The sequence below is a fragment of the Falco biarmicus genome, chromosome 1 (assembly GCF_023638135.1).
Source record: "Falco biarmicus isolate bFalBia1 chromosome 1, bFalBia1.pri, whole genome shotgun sequence".
In the NCBI taxonomy this organism is placed as follows: domain Eukaryota; kingdom Metazoa; phylum Chordata; class Aves; order Falconiformes; family Falconidae; genus Falco; species Falco biarmicus.
The window spans coordinates 82,238,758-82,262,876 of NC_079288.1; the positions used below are offsets into that span (position 1 = coordinate 82,238,758).

The following is a 24,119-nucleotide window of genomic DNA, read 5'->3' on the forward strand; positions in this document are numbered from 1 at the left end:
TAGAATAGCTACAGTATCATGCAATTACAAGTCAAAAGCTGTGGTTAAAAATTCAGATAATTAGCTTGACAAAACAGTAGTAGTGTAAGAAGGAGATGGAGCTGGTAATATCATGACCCGTCTTGATTAACATGTAAAAACATGAAACTTGAAAAAGGTTCTAGAGAACACTGTGATAGAGGAATATTGTGATTTGGCTTCCTACTTTTCTTTCCAGATCCTTTGCTAGTATAAAAGGTAGTGAAAGCTGAAATATCCCTAGACCAATTATTGTCATAAAGACACTGCTTGCTTTCTTTTTTCTATCTTCTCACCTTTTGTTTTCATTAGCAAGGAAATAATATTGCCCTTTAAGTTCACTTATGTTTCCAGTATGGATATGAAAACACAGCTGTTAGTATGAGAGAATCCATAAAGTTGACACAAAGTAGAGAAAAAAACCAATGCTCTATGGATCAAATAAATCAAAATAAAATCTCATAAAGCTATGCAATGAGGTATGTCCTATATTTAAAAATTCTGAGACTTAAGAGTTGTCTCTTGAAATGTCCAGTAAATAAGTGCTGTTAAATTCACTTTTATAGAGCACTCACAGCATGTCCTGTAATAACACGTTTTGGTGGTGGGAAAGAAGGAAAGATGTGTTACAACCATGTGGTATATGAAATCCAAGAAGAAACTTTAATAAAGGGTTGCTACAAGGTTGTAGTTGTTCAGACTTGAGCTGATATTTGGTGTAAGCTCCTAAATACATCCCAAGGACAAACTTAACTTATCTCACTTACAACACACTGGAGCTTTTAAACCAAAAGGACAGGCACCATGTCAGAATTTATAAAGCAGTTGATTATACTCAAACCAGCACTGAGACATGGAGCCCTGACTATAGCTTGAGAGTGCTTCATTCTTTATCTATAATAACAATTAAATATCTTTGCTTTGATGAAATGTTTTCAGGCTCCTTCAAGATTTTTAATTAACTCTATAAAGCAGAAGCTGAACCACAGCTCTTCTGGGAAGCACTTTGGGGGCAGTAGTCTTTATGAAGTTAAAAGCTGGAGGTTCTTCCTATACAGGCTATGGCTCTGTCAAACCCAGAGCTACAGCCTGCGCTGCAAGAAGGTCTGTAAGGGAATTTTCCTCTAAAATTTTCAGCAGGGAAATTAGTAAGCCCTGGGGGTTTTTTTTCAGTCTAAGAAAGAAAAACCCAAACACCTCATTTTGCTCTTTTTTTTTTTTTCTCACCAAAAGAAGCAACAACAAACCTGTGACAGTAAATTAGTAAGCTTCCCAGGTTCCTGTGTTTTCTAAAAGAGTGAAAAAGCACTATGGTTTTCCACACACCTGCTGTCCGTTTGGCAGCCCCTGCTGTGTGGCCACCTCATGGATGAGGAGGAGAGGGCTGGGGGTGAAGCGCCCACCCGCCCGGGTGGCTGGTGCTGTTCAGTTGCCTGCTTTGGGGGAAGGGGAGGGTGATATCTCTCAGACAGGACCCCCTGCGTGGGCCCCCTCTCCACTTTGGTAGTGGAAGGGCCAGAAAAAAAACCCTTTTTTGGGGTGTGAGAGTCGAACTCTGCTGCCCTCTGACATCCATATCCCCCCCCCCCCCCCAGGGTCTGAGGCGCTGCCACCCCTCACCTCAGGGCCCGGCAGTGCCACAGGCTGGAGGGACTTGGCGAGGGAGGCCCATAGGCCTCACCCCGGGGGCAGCAAGGAGGGGCAGCATCTGCCCCAGCCACATGCCCCCTGCCAGGCCCTCCTGCCCCTCCACCCCATGGCCGTCCCTGTGTTTTGTAATGCCTGCTTCTGTGAGCCCAGCAAGCCCACCCCACGGTTCAGCCTCACAAGCTGCGGCCATGTTATCTGTGAGATCTGCTTGCAGAAAGGTAATGGCTGCTGCAGGCCCCGGGCGGCCCAGCCCTCTGCTTCAGGCCCAGCTCTCTGCTTCAGTGGGTCAGGCAGTGCTGGAGTGCACACATTTCTGACTTGGAAAAAAGAAAGGCCTGACCATTTCTTCTTGTTAACCAACTTTCTAAATTCTTGCTATCGATTTTCTTTAAATAGTAAAACCACCTGTGTCTGCCTCCAGATGGCTCTGGCTGGAGCAGTGTGGCTTTGAGAGCAAGCCTCAGACACAGAGAACTGGAGGCTTTAATAAAAGTTGAGTCTGCATGCTGATGATCCATGATTGCAATGTCAAAAAGACAAGATAGGATTCTGTTCTGTGTGATTTTGGAAAGGGCATGCTTTTTCATTAGTGAAAAAACAGTCTGCAAAACATAGGACTTGTTTATATTTTGCTAATAGTCTATAGACTTTTTAAATCTGAGTGTTGTCATGGAACACTAGAAGATTTTCAGCACCATTAGGAGGACTGGAGGTGATGTTTTGAACCTCTTCTGTGTTTTATGTAACGCCTGACTCATATTCTGGGATTCCTGTGATGTGCTTAGATGAAGATCTGTGGAAAAGACAGCAGAATAAGGAAGTTGCTTTTCAAAAGAAAAAAAAAAAAAGCAGATAAATATCAATGTTTTTCCCTTTGAGGTCATGCCAGACACCCTGTTTTTTGTAAGGGCACACAGAATAAATGATCGATCTGTATTTCACAATTAAAATCTTTTAAATAAAAGTTTTCACAGGGTTGCTGTTGAGGAGAGAGGGTCATAAAATGCAGCCTCTAAATACAACTTTCAGGCTCCTAGAAACCTGAATGACAGCTTTCCTTTATGCCCTTAATATTGTTTGGCAGAACAAAACCTGAGACATTATACATTTTTTACTATGAATTCAATAATAATATAATCAGTTTTAAAAGGTATTTACCTTTTAAAGATGTTTATAAATGTTAATAGTTGGAATCCTTAGAAAGGAAGCAGCTAGCAAAATTGCCAATTATAAATATTGTAGTAATATGCATTTACTAGAAATATTTGCTATTAATTTGCAAGTAATCAAAGAGACATTTTAATAAATGATAACATTTTAAAAAGCTATTTGATTAATTTTTCACTAGTAAAATTCACAAGGTAAAATTAGTAATTCTTTGAAGTTAAGGTTTCATATATTTTATTGAGAGAGCCAGACTGGGCTCCACTCTAAAAAGTCGTGTATCTGGTTGACTCTAACTCATTAGTGCACTTAAGCATACGTTTAATTAAACCGGGCAAGTAGTCCTATTTAAATCAACGGAACTAAAAGTCACCTGCATTCAGTGACACTAATGATATTCATAAAATCATTTACATGAATGCTTATTTGTAGGAATAAGACCTGATGACATTCACATGCATTTTCCCTGTGCAACTGTGTGTAATGGTTATAGGATCAAATTCTTTATTCATGTTTATTTGATTTTCTTGTATAACTTGCAGATTCCCTCCACAAGCTCCAAACAGAGGTTTAGGCATTAAATTCTATTAAAAATGCATTCAATATCTATTCAGTTTGATGTATATTTTAAACGTGTCTTTACCTTACAGGCAAAAAAGATGAATGTTTGATCTGTAGAACTCCTTGTCGTACATTAGTCCTTTCAAAACAGGTAAATGAAGCTTTAGTATTGTATTACATTAATCTGTAGTTTGCTTAACAGCTGAATTATTTGCATGTGCAAAATACTTCCCTTTTATTTGCCAACTGTGACATGAATATTTACTGATGATAGGTTGGTAGACTTAGATACTTATGCACTATACAGCTTTTAGTTTTACAGATTTCTTCAAATAAAAGTCTATTGAGACTTTCCAAGTTTTCAGATTCTGCTGGACTGTAAATCACTCCAACCTTTTCAAGAAACACGACTAGCTACTGTGTAACATCAGTGGCTACTTTCAAAATGTGGAAAAATGTCTATTGACTTTGTCATTTGTACATCAGATAAAGTGGATTGTAGTAAGTTGTTTCATGTAATGGACTGAATTGAAAATTTGCATGGTGGCACATCAATGTTTTTCAAGTGTATTGGGGTTTTTTTCCCATTTTCTCTTAAGCTCAACTGTTTTCCTCATGGCTGTGTGATTAAGTGAGGATCTGAAATACTGTTTGGAATTTTTGTTATTCACTAGAGAATGGATAGCTTTTGATTCCCTTTCATGAGAAATCATTAGAAAGATTTAATTTTCACATTTCTCCCAGGAACCAGCTTCTCCTTAGCTGATTTCATAAATGGGTTGTGAAAACATTTATATGTTTTCCGTGACAACAGCTAATACATGAAGTCCTACAAGGCTACAAGGCAATCATGTATGTGAAATAGAGGACAATTTGGGACTAACCCTGAAGAGGTAACCTTGAAGAAGGCCATGATTCCTCTAGATATGTTTAAAACTGAGCTGATGTATCTCTAAATACAAAAATCTTTACCTCTGCATACTGTATATATAAAAGTAAAAAACCATAACATTAGATTTCATATTTATAAGCACAGACTCTTGCAGGACTGAAACAGGGTGAAGAAGATTATGTTACCAAAAATAAAAAATTACAGCAAAATAACAGAAAGCACACATAATACAAAGGAATAACGCACACAGTAACCAAAAAAACCTAAAAAGCCTCTCATAAAACTTCTAAAGGAGGTATTTTAATAAGCTTTCAATATCAGCCTACCCTGGGTAGAATTTTTGTTATTAATTTCAGTCACAGAATGATTTAGGTTGTCAGGAAACTCTGGAGGTCATCTTGTCCAAAACCTTGCTCAAAACAAAGCTGATTTTGAAGTTAGATCAGTCTTTTCTGATTGGCATTTCAACAGAACTTGATAATTTTCTTAAAAAAAAAAACCAAACCTTGGAGGAATTTAAAAATGCAATGATTGGGATACTAACAAAAATTTCATTAGAACCTGCCGCTGTTCTGGAGGACTGGAAGGAAACAAATTACCATATTCTTTTAAAAAAGACATTAATGATGATTGCTTAGCCTTGATTAAGAACAGATAAAATGATTGGAATGATAATTAAAGATGCATATAAAAAAGTCATGGCTCTATAATTCAGGAACCAGAGTGGAAATATACCTGGTAACCTTTATAAGCCTGATGCTATGGAAGAATTCCCAATGAGTAGGAGGTCCTATAAATGTGTTAGAACTCCTCATTAAATTGTATATAGGGGCAATCAACATCTACACTTTAAATATTCTCATCCTTACAGTAATGCATGCTTGTCACCTTTATATCTTATGATCCCCACTTGCTTTTTCCCAGAGGATGCTTAAGTGTTATGAGAAATCAGAATCTCACTGTTCATCATTTCAGAATATCATCTTAACATCTGCTACTCCTCCATGGAACAGATAAAATATAAACAGAGTTCTACAAACCTTTATTTCAAAGAGTTTACATCATCAATGAAGCTGGTTGGTTTTTATTATTTTCAGATCTGATAAGTATTTACAGCAAGGTCATTGCTTTGTTAGGACCCTAAATAGGTTTTTAGAGCTTGCCTCCTATGAATACATCTTAAAGATGCCAAATGTATTTTTATAAGTACATTGGTTTTTCTAGATGACTTTTTTTGTCTTGTTTGTATTTTCTTTACTTAAATACCATAGACAGACTGTGCTGTCTGTCTATCTGCTTTCCTCTTTCTCTGCCTGCCAATTCACCTTAACCCTGTGGAAATTTTTGAATGCTTTGGTTAATGTCAACCAAATTCAAAAGAGCAGAGGAACTCTCAATTATAATTAATTTCCTCCTGTGAGTTCTATAAAAATTAGTAGCTGGGGAAAGCAAGGAAAAGCAGTTTAGTTCCCCTGGTGAGAGAAATGCATGTACAGCTCATCAATAATCCAAAGTGCATTTGGCAGCCACATACACAATTCCACAGTAACCAAACAGTGCATGCCATCTTTGCTCAGATGAATTGCTATACAGAACATCAAAGTAGCTGATGTCAGATTATGGGGAACAAAAGATGTAAATCTGTTGCAAATCCAGGTTATTAATTTAGCTCCTCTCATAATTATTTTTCATACATATGAAACTCAATTCCTTCTTACTATTGAAAGTATGTAATATAAACACACATTGAATGTAGGATTGACAAATACAGCTGTTATTTAGTCTTGGATATTTGACTTCCCAGTAGTGTTATACTATTTCTGGAGTAGGTAGAGATATTGTCTCTCTCAATGTTTGTGCATTTCGAAATGGACCAAAGCCTAATTATTTTTTATTTCAATGCAATATTTTTAATTTAAGTGATAGCACTTATCTTTCTATTTTCTTAGTAGTGTAGAAAACTGTTGCTTCATTCACAGGTACTTATTTCTTTCAATGATTCACCCTTTTTAATTTTTTCAATTTTTTAAACTTTTTGAGATTCTTTAGTACTTCTGTGATTAATTTAGATTTTGCCTGCAACAGTTTCAGTTCTTTTTGACTGGATTTTGAAATGTGCTTCCTTACATAAATGATACCTTTTTTTCTGGCACAATCTTCTTTTATCATCTAGGTATGTTGGGATTGCTTTTGCTTTTTCATTTAACTTTTGGCTAGTTGTAAACCTATCTTCAATTATACAATCACAATATATCAAAGAGAACATTCCAGTTTACAGTTTACAGGTAGATGAAGTTTGGTTTTTGTGGGGCTAGATTCCTCATTTTAAAAAGCTGTTTACTGTTACAGTAGAAGGTAACTGAAATGTGATCACTGTTAGTTCTTAATATATAACTATTTGAGCTTAATACTATAACCGTTGTAACTATTTACTTGTTGTATTTTGTTTGGTTTTCTAATGAATACATTGGAAATACATGTACACATGTATTCTGCATTAAAGTAGCAAATAAGTTATCTACCTTGCTATGTAGATTTGAGTAGATGTCCAAATGTCACTATAATTCTGAAATTCACATTATATTTTGTAACATTTCTTTCTCACCATAAATAATAAATATATCCTTATTGCAATGATAGCTTAGGTACAGGGCACTTACTCAGCATTTTCTAAAAATACAAGTGGCCATTTGTGAGGCTACATCATGATCTCTGATTAAAAGTCTTAGTCATAAAATACCTGAAAAATTCACCTGCCATTTTAGGGCTTTTATTCTTTTGCTAGGATAGCAGTTTGCTGTCTAAAAGGCAGGAGAGATAAAGGGATCCTAGTCAGCATTGGAACTATTCTAAAAAAAGGACTTTCAAACAAAACTGATTAAAAGATGCATCCATGTGGCTGGGGATGGTGAGAACCAAAAAGCCTGGAAAGGACTGCCAGAAATTTGGCTGTTGGTCTAAAGATTCCAGGGGATCACAATATCCTCCTTGAATGTCCTCTGGAAATTATTTCTTATTTACAATGAACATATATGTGTGTAATGTATTTAAACAAAAGCAGAAAGCCTTCCAGATGGTTAATAAGGGCATTAAATGAAACTGGGCTTGTTGTCAATTTCTGTATCATCCTACTCTTGATCTGTCCATTTTCTATTTATGTATATTGATCAGTTTAAGGAATGCTTCACAACATGCTTTATTTAATATAACTTGCAAATGAAAATGCTAACCTTGATATACTTTCTTTCCTTGGTAGACAAATCCTGATATTCAATCACTGTTCATGGGAATAGATACGTTATGCAAGAAATATGCAAAAGAAATAACACAGGTGAATCTGCCCTAAAAGTTTTTAACTCTATGAACTAATCAGCAACTTCTAATGATTTTTGTATAAATGAGAAAAACATATGAGTGAATGCTTGAAAATTAATGTATGCCCATTACCATCTTTACTCCCTTAATTCCACAGTTTCAGAGTTCTTAAGAAAGCATAAATTATTCATCACAATCACTGCTTCTGTTTTCAAACTCTCTCTGAGGACCACTACTCTGGTTATTTTAATAGTGTAAAATCACTTTCAATGTCATGCAATGAAAAATTAGATCTGCCAGAACCTTAAACATGCCCAGATAGTGTGCCCTAATCACAGCAATAAAAAGTTACACAGTGAAAACCTGAGCTGGCTAAAATCCTGAGCTGAATTCTTTGTCTCTCCCTTCCTTCTTTCCCCTCTTTTTTTTTTTTTTTTTAATCAAAACAGCTATGTTTTTTCAGATAAATGCAATGAATGATTCCAAGGTAAATCCAAGGTAAATTTCCTCCCTGCCTTCTGTAAACTCCAGGCAGGATCCCTTCCTTCAGGCTTAGTTTCCAGCCCAGAGCTTTAGTAGCTGTCTGTGTTAAAAGTATACATATAAACTCCCATTGTCTTCTCATTTTCTGCATCTTTTAATCTTGGCTTTGGGACCCATCCTTGTCCTTGTCCTTCTTACTGAGCATTTCAGTGGTGTTTTCACCTGCTTTAGGTTGAACTGTAGTAGTACATTGTCCCTGAGCCCACCTGCAATCTTCATTGTATATTTTCACCTCCCCTGGACTGGTACTTGTTTGATCTTGTGGTGAGCTTCCTGATCCAGCAGAAAAGTAACCCAGGGAAGATCACCTGCTTTCTTCCATGGTGATTATGGATTCACATTTGCTCTACTCTATGCTTTACAAACTTCTCCCAGGCTGAGCATGGTCCCTCTCCACACTCCTTTGAAGATGTATACAGGTGACACAATGTAAACAAGAAGCCTTCCTCTGTCCTTCCATACACACTTTTTAACAGCAGGTATGATGATCAGCAGTTATTCTGAAAACTGAACAGATTTAGACAGCTATACTGTGCACCACACAGGAATACAAACTTCCATAATATGTCAAAGAAAGGAAACAGAGGACATGATGTCAAAAGACTAAGGTGGGTTTTCCATAGTCTGAGATAGCCTATGGGAAACATATTAAAGTGTAATTAGAGCATTAAGGTATGTTCAGAACTTCTAACAGTATCAAAAGACATAAAAGCATCTTGTGCTCTGTTAGGGCAAAAGTTTGTTACAGAATCAAAGGATCATGTGGGTTGGAAGGGACCTTAAAGACCATCCAGTTCCAACCCCCTGCCATGGGCAGGGGCACCTTCCACTAGACCAGGTTGCTCAAAGACCCATCCAGCCTGGCCTTGAACACTGCCAGGGAGGGGGCATCTGGGGCTTCTCTGAGCAACCTGGTCCAGTGTCTTGCCACCCTGACAGTGAAGAATTTCTTCCTAATATCTAATCTAAATATATCCTCTTTCAGGTTAAAGCCTTTACCCCTTGTCCTGTTGCTACCTGACATTGTAAAAAGTCACTCTTTAGCTTTCTTGTAGGCCCCCTTCAAAAGCTTTTGGTGGACATTTTCCCCCCATTTAATCGTCAAGTTGTTTTCTGAATATTTAGCATCTATCACATACTATGGAAGGGAGATCCACAGGTTATACACTGTGTGATGATGATTTCCTTTTTTGGGTTTTAACCTGCTACCTGCTAGTTTTATTCAATACTCTCGAATCCCACTCTAGAGGAAAAAAATGTAACCATTCCCATGCACTCCATCTGTGCTAATCATTAGTTTTAGACTGCTAATGCATCCCTTCTTCAATAGTCTTTTTTTTTCAGCCATGAAGACTCATATTCTATGTGGTCATTCTTTTACTAAAGCTCTTAAATACCTCTGATTAATCTGAACTGTTTCCAGACCTACTATATCCTTTCTGAGATGTTAAGCAGACTCAGGATATTGTACCATACATTCTTAAAGTGGAATAATGATGGCCCCTATCCTATTCCTTTTTTTAACCACTTCTAAGACCTGATTTACTTTTTTGAATGGTACTGAGCACTGAACTGACATTTGAACAGATATGTCCTTTATAGACTCAAGACCTCATTTCTGAGTGGTGGGAGGCAGCTTAGAGCCATTATTTTCTGAGTGGCTGTTTCTTCCATCAGTTCTTCTGAAGACATTTCTGATCCTTTGATGAGTATTCAGTGGGAACTTCCCAGGCTCTTCTACAGTGAATAAAAGTAATCATTTCAATTAGATGCTCCGCTATGGGTTTATGTTCTCACGAATGTTTCTTCTTGGTTCTCTCTATCCCTACACATTTTCTGGCAGTTTTCTTACACGTGAGAAGAAAGATTTATTAGTAACTTGCCTATTTTAATTTGTTCCTCAAGCTCTTGTCTTGCTTACCTTGTATGTTTTTACTTTTAACCTGTCATAGTTTATGATCCTCATTTGGGCACAAGAAGTGCTTACACACCACCAGACAGTGTGTCTAACAATTATTTTTTAATTAACAGGATATTTTTACAAGGCAAGTTATAATTGCCAGTAAGACACATTACTTTTTATGTTGCCATTAATTTTATGTGTTTGCTTAGAACTAACGAATAAGAAACACCGCAGCTAAACTGGCTTTCTGATGTCCTTTACTTTGTTAGACAACACAGTGTTAAAACACAAATTCAGTGAAATAAATCTACCAGTTCAAGGGTAGGCCATACTAGATCAAATGAACGTTATAATACTTTCTTTATCAGTGATTATAACTTAGAATGTTTTGTCACAGAGGATTTAAAGAAGATATGTTAAATGCTTATTAAAATATAGAAGAATTTGAATACTGTGAAGTTGTTCTCCACTTTTTTGCTGAGGTTGTGTGAATATTACTAGGTGAAGGCTGATAGAACTGTATTTATTTTTAGATTTCAGAATTTCAAGAAAAACACCGTAAACATTTATTAGCATACCACAGGCAAAAGGTAACTCTAATTGTGATTTCTTATTTTCATTGCTTATATTTGCCTTGTTGCTTTGGTTTATTTTTAGAAAATATGTAGAGGAATGAAGGCAGTGGGTTGATTAGCATTGATAACATGCAGCTGTGGCCTTGCCTCAGAGGCAGTGGGTTGATTGACATGGATGATGTGCAGGTGTAGCTCATTCCTGATAAGTAGTTAAATAGCCCTGAGGATGGGGAGGGAAGGATGGGTTGGGTCGGGTCAAATGGAGAAAGTGTAGTGTGGCCTGACCTCTGGAGGAAGGAGATACAGCACAGACAGTAGAATTGTGACCAATGGTAAAGCCTCGTTGCAGTCTACTAGTTTGATTGTGCTGCAACAAAAATATATTCACCTTTTAGTGGAATACTTACCATAATTTATCAGTGTTGCTTTGTTTCTGTCATTATAAATACCAGTTTTTAGTTGTTTAAAATATCTGAGGACTTTATCAATTATGTTTTGTATTATTTTATTAAATAATAAAAGGGTTTATTAAATAAAAACAGATTGTAGTTGTGGGGTGGCCAAGATTACATGGACAGTCAAAGGGCAGGGAGAGAATAAATGAATTCACTGTATGGCAAGCTGTGGAGGAGAAAGTGGAAGAGGCAGGGAGAGACTGGTACTCAGATTATAAACCTAGAGGAAAAGAAGACTAGGGCTGACACAATAAATGAGAAGCTTGAGCAATAGAGAATAAGACTAAGGCCTAGTACCCTGCATTAGGGGTAGCTCAATAGAAGGAGCAAAATTAATTATTCTGCAGAGAATATGTACTGAACTTGTGAATATGCCTCTTCCTCTGTAGGTTGGAAAGAAAATTTAATTTTCATTTCTGAGATGCTTCTAAATGATAAAATAGTTGGCTGTTTCGTTCATTTCTAAGGACATGGTCAGGTACATTACTTACAGCTGCTTGGAAATACCGGTGAATCGACACATCAGTAGGCGCCCTATGTATGAAATGACAGATGGAAACTCATATTGTTGGTCAGTTGTCTGTTTTGTGTGTGAGGAGAGCATCTGATACAGTTCTTTCAAGGTTCTGCCCTGCTTTCAAAGCCAGGCAATGGAGATACCCTGATTTTATTCCCCTTTCTAATGTATTGTACTAACTTGAGATAGTAAAACTGAAACATGTAGGCAAAGTAAAATCAAGTTCTTAACAGAATTTTGCATAAATAGAAATGTTATCTCCAAAGAATCTGTGCAGAGTGTGGATACTTTTTGATGGTAAGTTTCTAAGTTATTCACTGCTGAGATATTCATTTAAGAGTGGTTGTAAAATACTCAAGGACACTGCTTGACCTAAGGAAGGTGTTTAGGTGACAATACAGAAACAGGTGAAGATTTAGTTCGTTGCTATTTCAATGGCATGCTGTTTTGGGTGTTTCTGTTGTGTTGTCCATTCTATGAATTTGTTAGTATTTTAAAACTACTTGCATTGGATTGGGGTCAGAAGAGTCTGGTTGTCTGAAATACGCTGTATGCAGCTATGGCTAGCACCGGTGAAGCCATTTTGGTAGAGAAATGGTTTGACAGTGAGGCTGAGGTGAGCAAGGAAGAGTAGAGTTTCCCTGTGCAATGATATACCCATCTCCTTCCTGTGAGTTTCAGTTAGCAATGCTCCCTCTTTCAGGGCTACAGGGGGGAGTCTGAAGGAACTGGGGAAGGCTAGGTCACAGCTGGCAGAGGCACACAGGATGAAAGAGTGGGAATAGATGCTCACACTCAGGGTTATAATCTCCATTTGAGTCTTCCAGCCACTGGCTTTGAGATAAAGGTGAGTGGGAAAAGGACAGAGCAAGAATGATTTACAGTATAATCAATTTGGCAAATGGCCAATCCCTGGGGAGTTGAGGAAGCACAAATCTGCCTGTGACACAAGTGTTTCTTCCTGCCACTCTCCACTCTGCAGATCTTGGCCTTTGGAAAAGGTGAAGTACTGCACGAGGAAATTCACACCCAGGCTCTCACACTTGCCCATCTTTGTGGTCTCCTTTCTCCTTGTCACTGTCAACCAACAGCTCTTATGACCTTGATAGAAACTTCTTTATTGTTATTTCTATGAGTTGTTCAGATACTGGGGTACAGATCATGGTGTGTGGTGTGGGCACTTATGTCCTTATTCCTGGCAAGTCTAGACCCTGTGTTGTGCTAGGACCCAAAGGTGTTGAAAACCAAATAGTTATTCACCTTTAAGGTGTTTTGGCCTTAAAATGACCCAGTCTTGCAGAGTGACAGGGTAAAGTACACTCTTGCTGACATCTGTACTGGTTACTTTCTTAATTAAAACTAATTCTCACGTCGAGGAAAAAAAAAATACAAAAAATCAGATCTTATGTAAATTTGATTTTGTCTTTAATCTGCTTTGCAAAGTTTTACATCTGCAAAAAGAGAATAATATTGCCCATAAACAACATGATTTTATAAAGGTGTATCAGGTAATGATATTAAAGAATTCAAATAATATTATGAGGAGAAGCATGAAAAGTTAACGTGAAAATTTATAATTTGTCTTCAAATCAAAATATGAAAAGTGTGAAGTAATGAAGGACTAAGGTCACACAATGGTAATTAAATATAAAATATAGATGCAGTATTGAGACTATTGAATGAATTTTTACATCCTTCATAAAATATAATGTATGATCATGTAATGGAAGACTGTAAAAAATACACATACTAGGGAGCTGACCTAATGTTCTTGACCTTAATGTTCTTTAATTTTGCAAGCTCGTAACATTCTTTAATGGAGATATTTTTGGTTGTGTCTATAACATGAAAGGAAATACTCTTCACATGAGCGTATTACAAATAGATACTCTAAAAAACTGAATAAATTTTGAATCTGAAATGACAAATATAGGAAAATGTTATCTGGTATTTTGTATAGTTACTGGTATTTTTCCAAATAATTCCATATTAAAAGGCACATTACTTTTATAGCAGATATGGAAAAGAGGAAGAAAAATATAAGCAAACTATTTTTAGGCCCTTTTCTTAGTATTCATTTATCCAATATTACTAGCACACCTAACAAAAGGTAGTCAAACTAAGTCTGTAACTGCCAAAAAGAAACATTTTCAGACTGACTGTTCAATGGATCCATATAACAGCTATAGTCTTGCCCAATCTAAGATTAAAACCAAAAGAAAACAGCCTTTCAACACTTTAGAATACTGTTGTATGAAGATGAAGTTGTGTGTCACACAAATTGATTTTGTTTAAATCTATGATTATCTCACAGACAGTAAAGTTGGAAGAATCTCTCAAGAAAGTAACACAACAAATGCATCAGATACAACGGTAAGATGTTTAATGCAGCAAAAGTAAATGAGAAATAGTCTTTGTAATCAAACAACAATATGTTTAATTTGTAAAAATAAAAAAAGTCATGCTTTGTTTGCCTTTCTCATATATTGTGTTGTATAAATAGAAGAAGCATATTTTTACAGAAATTGTAAATTACAGTACAGTGATTTCTGTCATCAGGTCCATTTTCTTCACATTTATCAAGCCTGTCAGGAAGGAATCCTTTTATTTTTTAATACAAATAATTCAAAGCATTTACTTTAAAAATGAACTTTTAGAAATTCATATCGTACGTGTATTCTGTTTTAAAATTTTTATTTGCATTTACATGAACGTGTTTGTGTTTTTTTTTTAATAGGCTTTCCAGCATCAGCCTGGAAAGTACTATAACATTTCCTAGTATCTATCCCATTTACAAAATTATCAGATTTTTGTAACATGATTCTTATCTTTTCTGTTTCTAGTAGATATCAACTTGACTTATTTTAAATTAGTCTTTTTTCACAAATGCATCAGAGACAGCCAAGAGGTAGCTCATCATTATCTCCCTGCACATAAATTGATACAAATTAATCTTTTAATCTCATTTATTTCCAATTTATAGCCAAAGTTCTTATGATCCTTATGTGCATTCTGTGTTATTACTTTTAATTTAATTATATTTTATTTCAATTATTTGTTTGAAAATAGCAAATTTTTAAAGTCATTATGTAGTTCTCAATACTGATGTAACTTTCTATCTTCAGAACTTCCTGTCTTCAGGTTTCACAAACTGGGCTATCCCTGAGTCATCAGGGAGTGTATTAAACAGGATCAGTTGCAAGACTAAACTGAAGGGGACATCACTAGTAACATTTCTGCACTCTCTTCACCCTTTTCTGTTGTTTCCCTTGTAATACTATTTGTGCTATACTCTACCCAAATTAATTGCTCTTATCTCTGCTTTAAAGTCCACATGGCCTATACGGTACTCATGTTTAAATTGAATTAACACACAAAATGTACTATCTTACTACTGTTTTAAAATATCTGCTTACATAAAACAAATAAACAAGATATCAGACATCTACTGTGATCCACCTATGGTGAAATCACTACATTTTCTATATAACATTTGTTTCTATGTCCTATTTTATCCTACCCATTTTCTAAGATTTCAAAAACTACTGGCAAAAAACCCTAACAGTCTTGGTCTGCTTTTGCCTTTTAGTGAATATGGGTGTTAAGAGTACATAGTGTATAGTTACAATGTACTTCTCACTATGGATCTATCTTTTTAAGAGAAGCCCTTCATGAATGCCCCTTTATGAATACCAGTGATCAAGGATGCTGAAATCTCCTTAATAAGCCAGTTCATGAAGCCAGCAATTTAATTGCAAATTTTGTTGATCTTTATTCCTTTTCTGTGTTTCATCAGTATAGACTTTCTTTTGACTCTGATGTGCACCTAATATTGTAATATGGTCTCTTATGATGCTTAGTGTAATATGACTGAAAGCAAAAGAATGTGAAGGAAACTATGTAAGTGGTGGATTGTCATAGTTTATATATTTTTATCCACAGCCTCCTTTTTCTTGATTACATCTCAAATAAATAGCATCTTGGTTATACCAAATACAGAGTTCTTACTGAACTTCAGATTTTTCACAGTTCTACCAAGATAGCGTGAGCTAGGGCTTCTCCTTGCATGCCCAGTAGACATATTCCTCCTATTTATGGTTATTGGCAAAGCTATCAGTTTTACGTAGCTGTTGGTGAACAGCATAAATATGCCAACATTTCCTTTGAAAACTAGATTTTTTAAAGTTTGGGAAATGTATAGATCAAAACGAAACTTTTTGGCTCAACTGCAGTTAAGACTTGTATTTTAACATCTGTTGTTCCATAAAATACTTTGCCATAATGTTATCCTAAATTGGTATTCCTGGGCATGTAGTGACTGATAGAGACATTATGATATAAAGAAGAAGGTAATAGCTTATCAAATAGATGGTTATTTTGCTTCATGGTAAACAGTGCCGTGTTAGAAACAGCTAATGATGGATAAAATGCTTTGATTTTGTGCTTTATGGACCAGCTAGACAAATGAACTAACCAAACCAGCTTTCAATCTATATCTGTTGTTTCTTCTGTTTTCCCATTAGTATGAAGCCTCCTGAACAAACTACACAACTACCATTTTCCAGTACAAGTAGAAATCCACTTTCCAGTAAGAAGTGTTGGTTTAAGATACTGACTATGGAAAACTTATCACTGGATATAGCTATGTTCTAATATTAAATTTATTAATGACTTTAGTTCCTTCAAGAAAACAGAATGATTGTTCCTCATGTTCTCTTCATCCTAGTCATCCTTCTGCTTCTGAAATGTAGGTACAAATCTGTTGTCAATGAAAATCTTAACATAGACAATATGATATTTCATACACAAAACTATTTTTTTTGTAATGAATTTAAAATAACTTTTCTGATTTTGTGTTTTCTTTCTGCAAACTGTGTAAGTACAGAAGAATTGTGGAGGGTCTTATTTATCCAAGTGTACATAATAGCTACTTGTATACATTGCCTTTGTACTCACTGGAAAAAATTCTAAGGCATGATGCACCTTATCCTAAAGACTTTCTGGATAGATAGATTGATTAATTAATGAGGAACTCTTCCCACTGACTGTAGGAAAAAAATTAATGACTTGTACAGACACCTGTATGTACATTGTAGTTATCTGAAGTTAGATGGGATGAACTCCAGTAAGGCTGATTAAATTTATATAAATGGACCATACAGCTTGCTCAAGCTAACAGATTTCTATACCTGTGACTGTGGCTTTATTTTTTATAAAATATAAAATTTCAGAATGCCTTCATTTTGGAGAAAAGTGACAAATATATAAATATGCATATATATTCCAAATTAAATATCAGAATAACAATGCCGGTCATAAAATAACTTTCTCTGTAAATGTCTAAACCAAAGCTCAGAATCAATTAATAGTTTTTTCTTAATGCTACTGGGATTTGGAACAAGTTCTAAATACTCTTATGTGTTATGCATTATATATTATGCTTTTCCATTATTAGTAAAATCTAACATGAAAATATAATTTTAGTCATAAAGAATGTGTTAATTTTATGAGAATGTCATGCGTATTTTCACCTTTATTATAAGAATGGAGTCAATGGAGATTGATCCTGTACCTTCACCAATGAGGAAAGTAAGTGACGTTTGTATGTATGTTTACATAGATATATATATGCTTTTGATTTCTTGTGCTCTGTTAATATTGCAAAAAAATATGATTCCCCTCCCACATTCAAAACAATTCTTATTTACTTGCTGATTTCAGTTATGCTTGATTATTAGTAGAAGTCAGACACTCCTGAAAAAGGACCCAAAAGGGAATAAATCACAGCATTGATTTCTGGAGTTACATTCTCCACATGCCACATACAGGCTTTTACATTTCTGATGCTAAATTAAATGGCAAATTCTTGAAATCTCAGTATGTTTATATTATTAAAATGTTGTAACTGTTTCCAAAATGAATGTTATTAATACATGAAACTGAGAGTTGCAATTAAACTTAAGTTCTAATATATTAAGAAATGGAAATTTGTGTAAGGTTTCTACCTTTACTAGTCCTCATGTTGATGTCTGCAGTGCAGATCTGTGCTAGCATCTCAGGTTTTCCATTATAACCTACGAATTAGTATGTGTGATTCATCTCATTCTAAAGGAAACTTGTTGGTCTCATTCCTGTTTCTCTTCCTTGACCACAAAGGGAATTTTGGGGGATCAATCTGGGTGCAAACAATGCAGATATCTGAAGTTAGAAGAAGTGAATCACATGGCACTCTTCAGATCACACTGATTTTCAAAACATTGCTGAAATTTCATTTATGATGGATAAAAGTGTTTTGGTTTTTTTTTTTAAGCCACAAATCAAGCCAGTCGTTATCTTTCACCTTTCATAAACAATTTTGTTTGCTGCTTGAGCAGGTGATCTTGCTTCCACCTATGCTCAGGAGCATCAACACATGTATAGTACCTTCATATGTTAAGAAAAAACTAGGTGTAGAAGCCAACGGTCTGAAAGCAGTGCTAGAACCTGATATTTGAGTAGGGAATCGCAAGCTTTGAATGACATCTCTAAGATGAGAAGAAGGCAGGAGCTTTTCACTGTATCAGTATTCTGATTAGGAGAGGTAACATCCAGGAACAGATACTAACTTAAGAATGGGATCTCAGCACAGAAAATGTGTCTGATATTTTTCTTATCTGAATGTGACAGAGAGGACTTCTTGGAATACAACTAAAAGACATGTACTCCCACCACCAACCACCCCACAGAGCTCTAAAAAATAATAACTTAATTCTAAGGTTTTGCATTTTAGGTTATGAAAAAAACTGGCAGCTGAAAGCACCAGAAATCTGCAGGCTTTACAGACCTTAAAAATGTAACAATATCACTTAAAGTATCTTCATTATTAACATACATATTACACTGTAATTAATACCTTGACATTCATTTAGCCTGAGACACCAACAGGTCCAACAAGATTGTCATTAATAACTCCACCACAAGATGGACGTATGGGTGAGTAAAAGTAAAATTTATAACTGGATAACATTTGCATTACATTAAGAGGATTAATGAAGTAAAATGCATACATTAGCAATTTACTGAGTAAACTTGAATTGTGTTAAGGTATAAGGAACTTATCATGTAGACATCATTCCAGCAGATGGGAAATGGTTAAAAATTAAGAATGAAGTAAGTCTTCCTAGTACTGACCTACCCTGTTGTGTAAATAATTACTTGTAAACAAAATGATTTTTGCTGAGCAATCATAGCTAATGTTTGCAAAGAAAATACTGTAATGATGTGTATGGTTGAACAGAACAGGCATACTTGCAATATATGTTGTTGACCCTCTATTAACCTTCATAATTTGTTTATAGTTACGAGAAATTAACATTGTCCATAATGTCATGTTAAAAACCACATGAAAAGAAGGGGGGAAACAAAATGAAAGTAACAAAGGTATTTCATAAAAAGCAAGGTAATTAATTTGAGATCAAGAATTTCTTCAGAAAGGTGATTTATTTTTTTCTTTTTCACCATAGGACTAATAGAGTATAAGACATTTTATCTGCTTGTGCTTCCTTTCATTCCTGGCCTGTTGCAGAGCTTGGGTTACACTGATGTAAATAAGTCATGAATAACAGCCTACTGAAATTAATGCAGTCTCCATGAGTACTGTTTATTTGTGAGGAGTTCCCCAGAATTCCTAATGCTCTGCAAGTTGACCATTTACATGTCCATCTCATTCTTGATTTTACATTCAGCATGTTTCTGTAACAGTCCATTTCAGGCAGTATTTCACTTGGCTTCAGCAGTTAATAGAGTCCATCTCCAGCCACATAAGGAACTTTTAGCACTCTTGTATTTTCACATGGTGCAAATGTCCCAAAATGAAGACAAATACAATTGCAATGCAATTGTAATGAAGGAGAAAAAAATTGCTTTTTCTATGTTAAGTCTGATTTATATATTCAGATCCTTCCTAAATGCATGCTTACCTATAAATTTATGAATAACAAGATAGCAAGAGTTGAGGTCGACTGTTTTTTTATTGTGTCTAAATATAAATAGATATTTAATAGGATGATAAAATCATATGTAGAACAGTTATGTGTCCAGCACATTTCAGAATCAGCCCATGAAGTTTTGCAGTGGGCAAGACAGCATACTTGCAAAAGTAAGGGCAAGTAGAAACAGTGATTTACTGTTGCACTAAAGAAAGTTTCTCTCTCCGAGATGGACGGGGCAAAAAAGAACAGCTGAAGAGCTGGAGTACCTCAGCAGAGCTATCTTGATAGTCTAATAATAGTCTAATAATAGTCTAATAAATGAGAGAAGGTGAAAGAAACAAACATATATGTTTAATTTGAAAAAGATTTGCAGGAATGGTGCAATATTATGTTTTCATGACAGTTAAGCTCTAAGTAGGATTAATCTGTTAAGACTAAAGACAACTTTTCACCTTTACCCTCTGCTGGAGTGCTGCTGAGATCTATTGATAGTTTTCACTTTTGCTGGATCTTCCAACAAGAGGTACTGTAAGACAACTCATACCTCAGCAAATGTTTTGTCTGTGCTAAATTGTAAAAACACGTTATTAATTTTTAGGGGTATTTTAATCCTTTTCAAGTGACTTTATTTTGTCAGCCAATTCCTTATCTTTCATTGTCTATTGTAATTGTGCACTATTTTTCATTCTTGAATAAATCAATCATGAATTTGTCCAAAATAATGCACTTAAAGTACCAAACTTTGTTTCCAAAGCTCTCTCTTAAGTAAAACGGGTAATTCATGTTGGTCCTGTTTCAAAAATTTGATTCTTACAGGTAGTGTATCCTACAGAAGTTCTCAGTCATCTGGATTAATGTCAAGTCAAAACAGTAGGGCAGGATCCACAAGGTAATTAAATACCTTTCCAACATGTTACTGTCTCCTATTTTGTTTTCCATAATTTCTCTTGTATGTCCTGTATTAATCTGTACATTTAAAGGTTATATTCTATATCTGAAGAAATATTATTTTGCAGGCTAGCTATTACCTATACAAATGTGTTATTGTTGGAATCTTTTATTTTGAAATCACTTTCTTCAAAATTGTGCAGAGATAATCTGAGTTCCTGTAGCTGTGAACATATACAGTCATGGTGCTTTTATACAAAGGGTAGTAATTTTATAGTAGGGAAGTGCAACAACATGTCTGCTTTATAATTCTTCTAAAAATCAGAGATGACAACACAATATCTACACAAGAGCTATTCTTTGAATAACCTGAGCATCTTAATGCAGTGTGTAGCAGGTGTTTCAGGTTTTCAATCTGAACATTGAAAATGCCTCTAACTGTAAGAATTAATAACATCAAGAAAAATCTTGGAATGGCTCCAGAAAAAGTACTTTTGTTCTCTATGATCATTTAGCCAAAAATATCTTCCCAGCACAAATTTAAAGTACATAACAAAATACTTCTTTCCATCTCTGATTCTCATATATTTTCTCCTTCTGCTTTTTAAAATATGTAAAAATCCCAAAGAAGTGCAAATCTGATAAGGAATGTGTAGAACACAACAATTTATGGCATTTTCTATTAAAGTATTAGCACTATGAATTTAAGTGGTTTTGAAATCTCTTGTACTATGAAAGTAGCCTCAAATCATATCCATGAATTAATGTCATTAACAGAACCACACCTATAAGACTACCGCATAGTGGATGTTCACTTACATCACCATCTGGATCACAAAGTAGCAGATGGGGGTCATGGGCTACTTCTGATTTCAGAACCCCTCCTTTGTATCCATTTACATCACCTTCCCCACAGCCATCTGTAACAAGACAACCAATCACCATCTCTGGACTTCTGCAAAGACAACATTTAGGCAAGTACATTTTATGAAATAACAACATTTAATGCCTCCTGAAAAATTTTCACCGTAACACATGCTTATTACTTATTCACTGGAAACAGCAAATAAGAAATAAATTAAGCAACACAAAAATGATATTTCAAACTTGGAAATAGGCTATCAGCAAAATATCAAAATGTTGATGTTTATGACCAGTATTGTGCCTTAGTCTTCTGTGTGATAGAATATTTGCTGTAAAAATATATTCTTGCTTCACCTCAGAATGATATTTTAAAAGAGATTTAAATCTGATAATGTCCATAATTGTTTTCTAGAGAAAGTATCAGTTCTAAATAAATCAACACATATAATAATTCGCAAAAACTAATCTTGCAACAAATGTCAAGTAAGGAGTGAAGAAAGACATGAGTGGAGGAAGTAAAGTGAACTCAGTGGGAGTCATAGCAAGACAGAGATAATAAACAAGAGTCCTTTAATAAAGCATAATAGTTGACACATGGGAAAGAAGGAGGAAAAATGTCTATAATGAAAAGAATGAATGGGAGACGGTCCCTGTGACTGAATTGTGTGTTCTAGAAAGTGGGTGACACTTGACATCTCACTATGTCCAGCAGAGAAAAAAATTAACATAAAAGGAAACTGCAATATTCTGAGAGAAAGAAGTGAAGTATTAGTCACCTGGTTATTAGGAACTAGAGAATATTAATGGAAAGGAGCAAATGAGTGAACTCATTCTGCAAATGAACAATGGATAGGGAATGAGCAGATGAAGAGGCAGAGAGGAGGAAGGAAGATGTATTAAGCAATAGGAAAAAAAGGTGAGGATATTAAAAGGGTTAGGAGTAGAAAAGGAACGCAGAACAGTGCATGGGACAGAAAAAAGGCTATAGAGGAAGCAGACTAAAGAATTTATTAGAATGGCGATAAGAATGCAGAATATTAGTGTGAAAGAGGAAGCAGGATGGACCAAAGGAAAAAGATGAGAAGACAGTAAAGGCCATTTTTTTCCTATGAAGCAAGAAAAGTAGAAAGGAGATGGTCTGGATAGTTAAAACAAACAGACCAAACAAAAAAGCAAAGAATAAGGAAATGTTGGGGAAAAAATTATAGAAGACAAAAGCTTTTTCTAGTCTTTTACTGTTATGTTTTATAAATATTGTTATTTATAGCATTCTACTTCCCTGTCATGTGCTCTTTACCTTCACAGTCTGGGAGAAAAGGCTTAGATTATAATTATGATCATTTTTTGCTTGTGATTTATACCATATTCTGTACAATATTAACGTAATTTCTTTTACAACTACCTATTATCCCATTCATAGATTTCAGGAGTAATCTTCCCAATTCCATGATGTCTTTTTTCAGTCCTAGTGCTGTTCTCTCATTTGCCATGTTTCCTGTCTCAACTTCACATTTCTTAGAGAACTAGCTGTCAAGACACCCACATAAATGTCCACAAGTGACAGTAAAAAAAGAGGTAGTCCATGGTATTATTTGCTGAGTGCAGAATAAGGCTAGCAAAAGTAGCTGAGCTGCATAGAGACCAGCCCAAGAAGGATATGGAAATGCACTTGGGCAGATTAATTCATAAAATCATGGAATCATGGAACAGCCCAGGTTGGAAGGGACCTTGAAAGATCATCTGGTCCAACCTTCTGTGAGAAAGGGAGCCTAGATGAGTTTGTCCAGCATCCTGACCAATCACATCTTGGAAACCTAATTCTTCATATTGTAGAGTTTATATCACAAGTGAAATCTTTGTTATTTACATTAAAAGGATAATTCACTATAAAGCATTTTTCAGTCCATATTAATAAATGTGACCTTTCTATTCCAAGAGTAACACATCCCAAGCAGTTTTGAGATCATGAAACTTAATGAAACCAAAACAAGACATTATAAGAAATTCACTCGTACTCAAGATATGAACGCTTATAGTTTGTAGAAGCTTACATCATAACTGGCTTTTTTTTTTGTGGAATTTGTGGACAGTGATACAGCATGTGAAATAATGCACAAACCTGATAGAATCTGTAAATACTGTAGTAGAAATCAAAGTTAAAATAAAGCAGCTGTATTGAACTTACATATTAGTCAACTTTGAGCTGTATGTTTACAGGTTAATTGCAGTTCATATGCAGAGCAATGCTTTTGGCATTCACTTGTGTAGCTGAAACTGGAATATAGCAAAAATGCTTTTAGGGAAAGAGAAACCAGTTCTTTTATATAAATACAATTATTATTATTTAGATTCATAAAAAGAGCTCCAGAAAAGTTCTCATCAAAATGTATGGATTTAGTTCTAATTGTTGATAATGGTTCCTTTCTCTCTTCCTTGAATAAGTTTACATGAATAAAGTTTTCCTTTAGTGTGACTAATTTTTTTCCCATTTGCACTTGTATTCTTATTGTAGGATCGACTAATTTTGGAGGACATTCAACAGAAAGATAAGCAAACATCTGTGAGTTGTTTTGGTTAATAAGCATCTGGAGAAGCCCTACACAGACTTCGGATATCAAACTATTTGTAATTTCTATGAAGTGTCAAAATGGAATAAAACAGCTAACCATTCAGCATTAATAATGTATTTAAAACATCACTGATCTTCCTGGTTAACATCTATGGTAGTTTTGAACAGGAGTACAAAATCCTTGTGCCACTCTTAGAAATTTTGGCTTAAAATATATCGTATAAATAAACAGTCT

The 24,119-nt window shown here is 35.2% G+C and overlaps 1 protein-coding gene across 1 annotated transcript; it reads left to right on the top strand.

The window, feature by feature from the left end:
• Positions 1-1,774: 1,774 nt before the first annotated feature.
• Positions 1,775-23,865, top strand: RNF212 (ring finger protein 212). Its single transcript, XM_056344098.1, has 12 exons — positions 1,775-1,886; positions 3,483-3,544; positions 7,542-7,616; positions 10,580-10,636; positions 13,908-13,966; positions 16,117-16,181; positions 16,271-16,340; positions 17,137-17,182; positions 18,502-18,565; positions 20,380-20,452; positions 21,229-21,425; positions 23,828-23,865. The coding sequence occupies exons 1-12, from the start codon at positions 1,775-1,777 to the stop codon at positions 23,863-23,865; spliced, it is 918 nt and encodes a 305-aa protein (XP_056200073.1).
• The last annotated feature ends 254 nt before the right edge of the window (positions 23,866-24,119 follow it).

What these genes read in the sequence shown, in the direction of transcription:
- RNF212 (XM_056344098.1), top strand. Translation starts at nt 1,775, where the DNA reads ATGGCCGTCCCTGTGTTTTGTAATGCCTGCTTCTGTGAGCCCAGCAAG. An exon ending in CAAATGCATCAGATACAACG is followed by an intron (nt 13,967 to 16,116) that starts GTAAGATGTTTA and finishes TTTTCCCATTAG; the next exon opens with TATGAAGCCTCCTGAACAAA. An exon ending in AAGTAGAAATCCACTTTCCA is followed by an intron (nt 16,182 to 16,270) that starts GTAAGAAGTGTT and finishes TAATGACTTTAG; the next exon opens with TTCCTTCAAGAAAACAGAAT.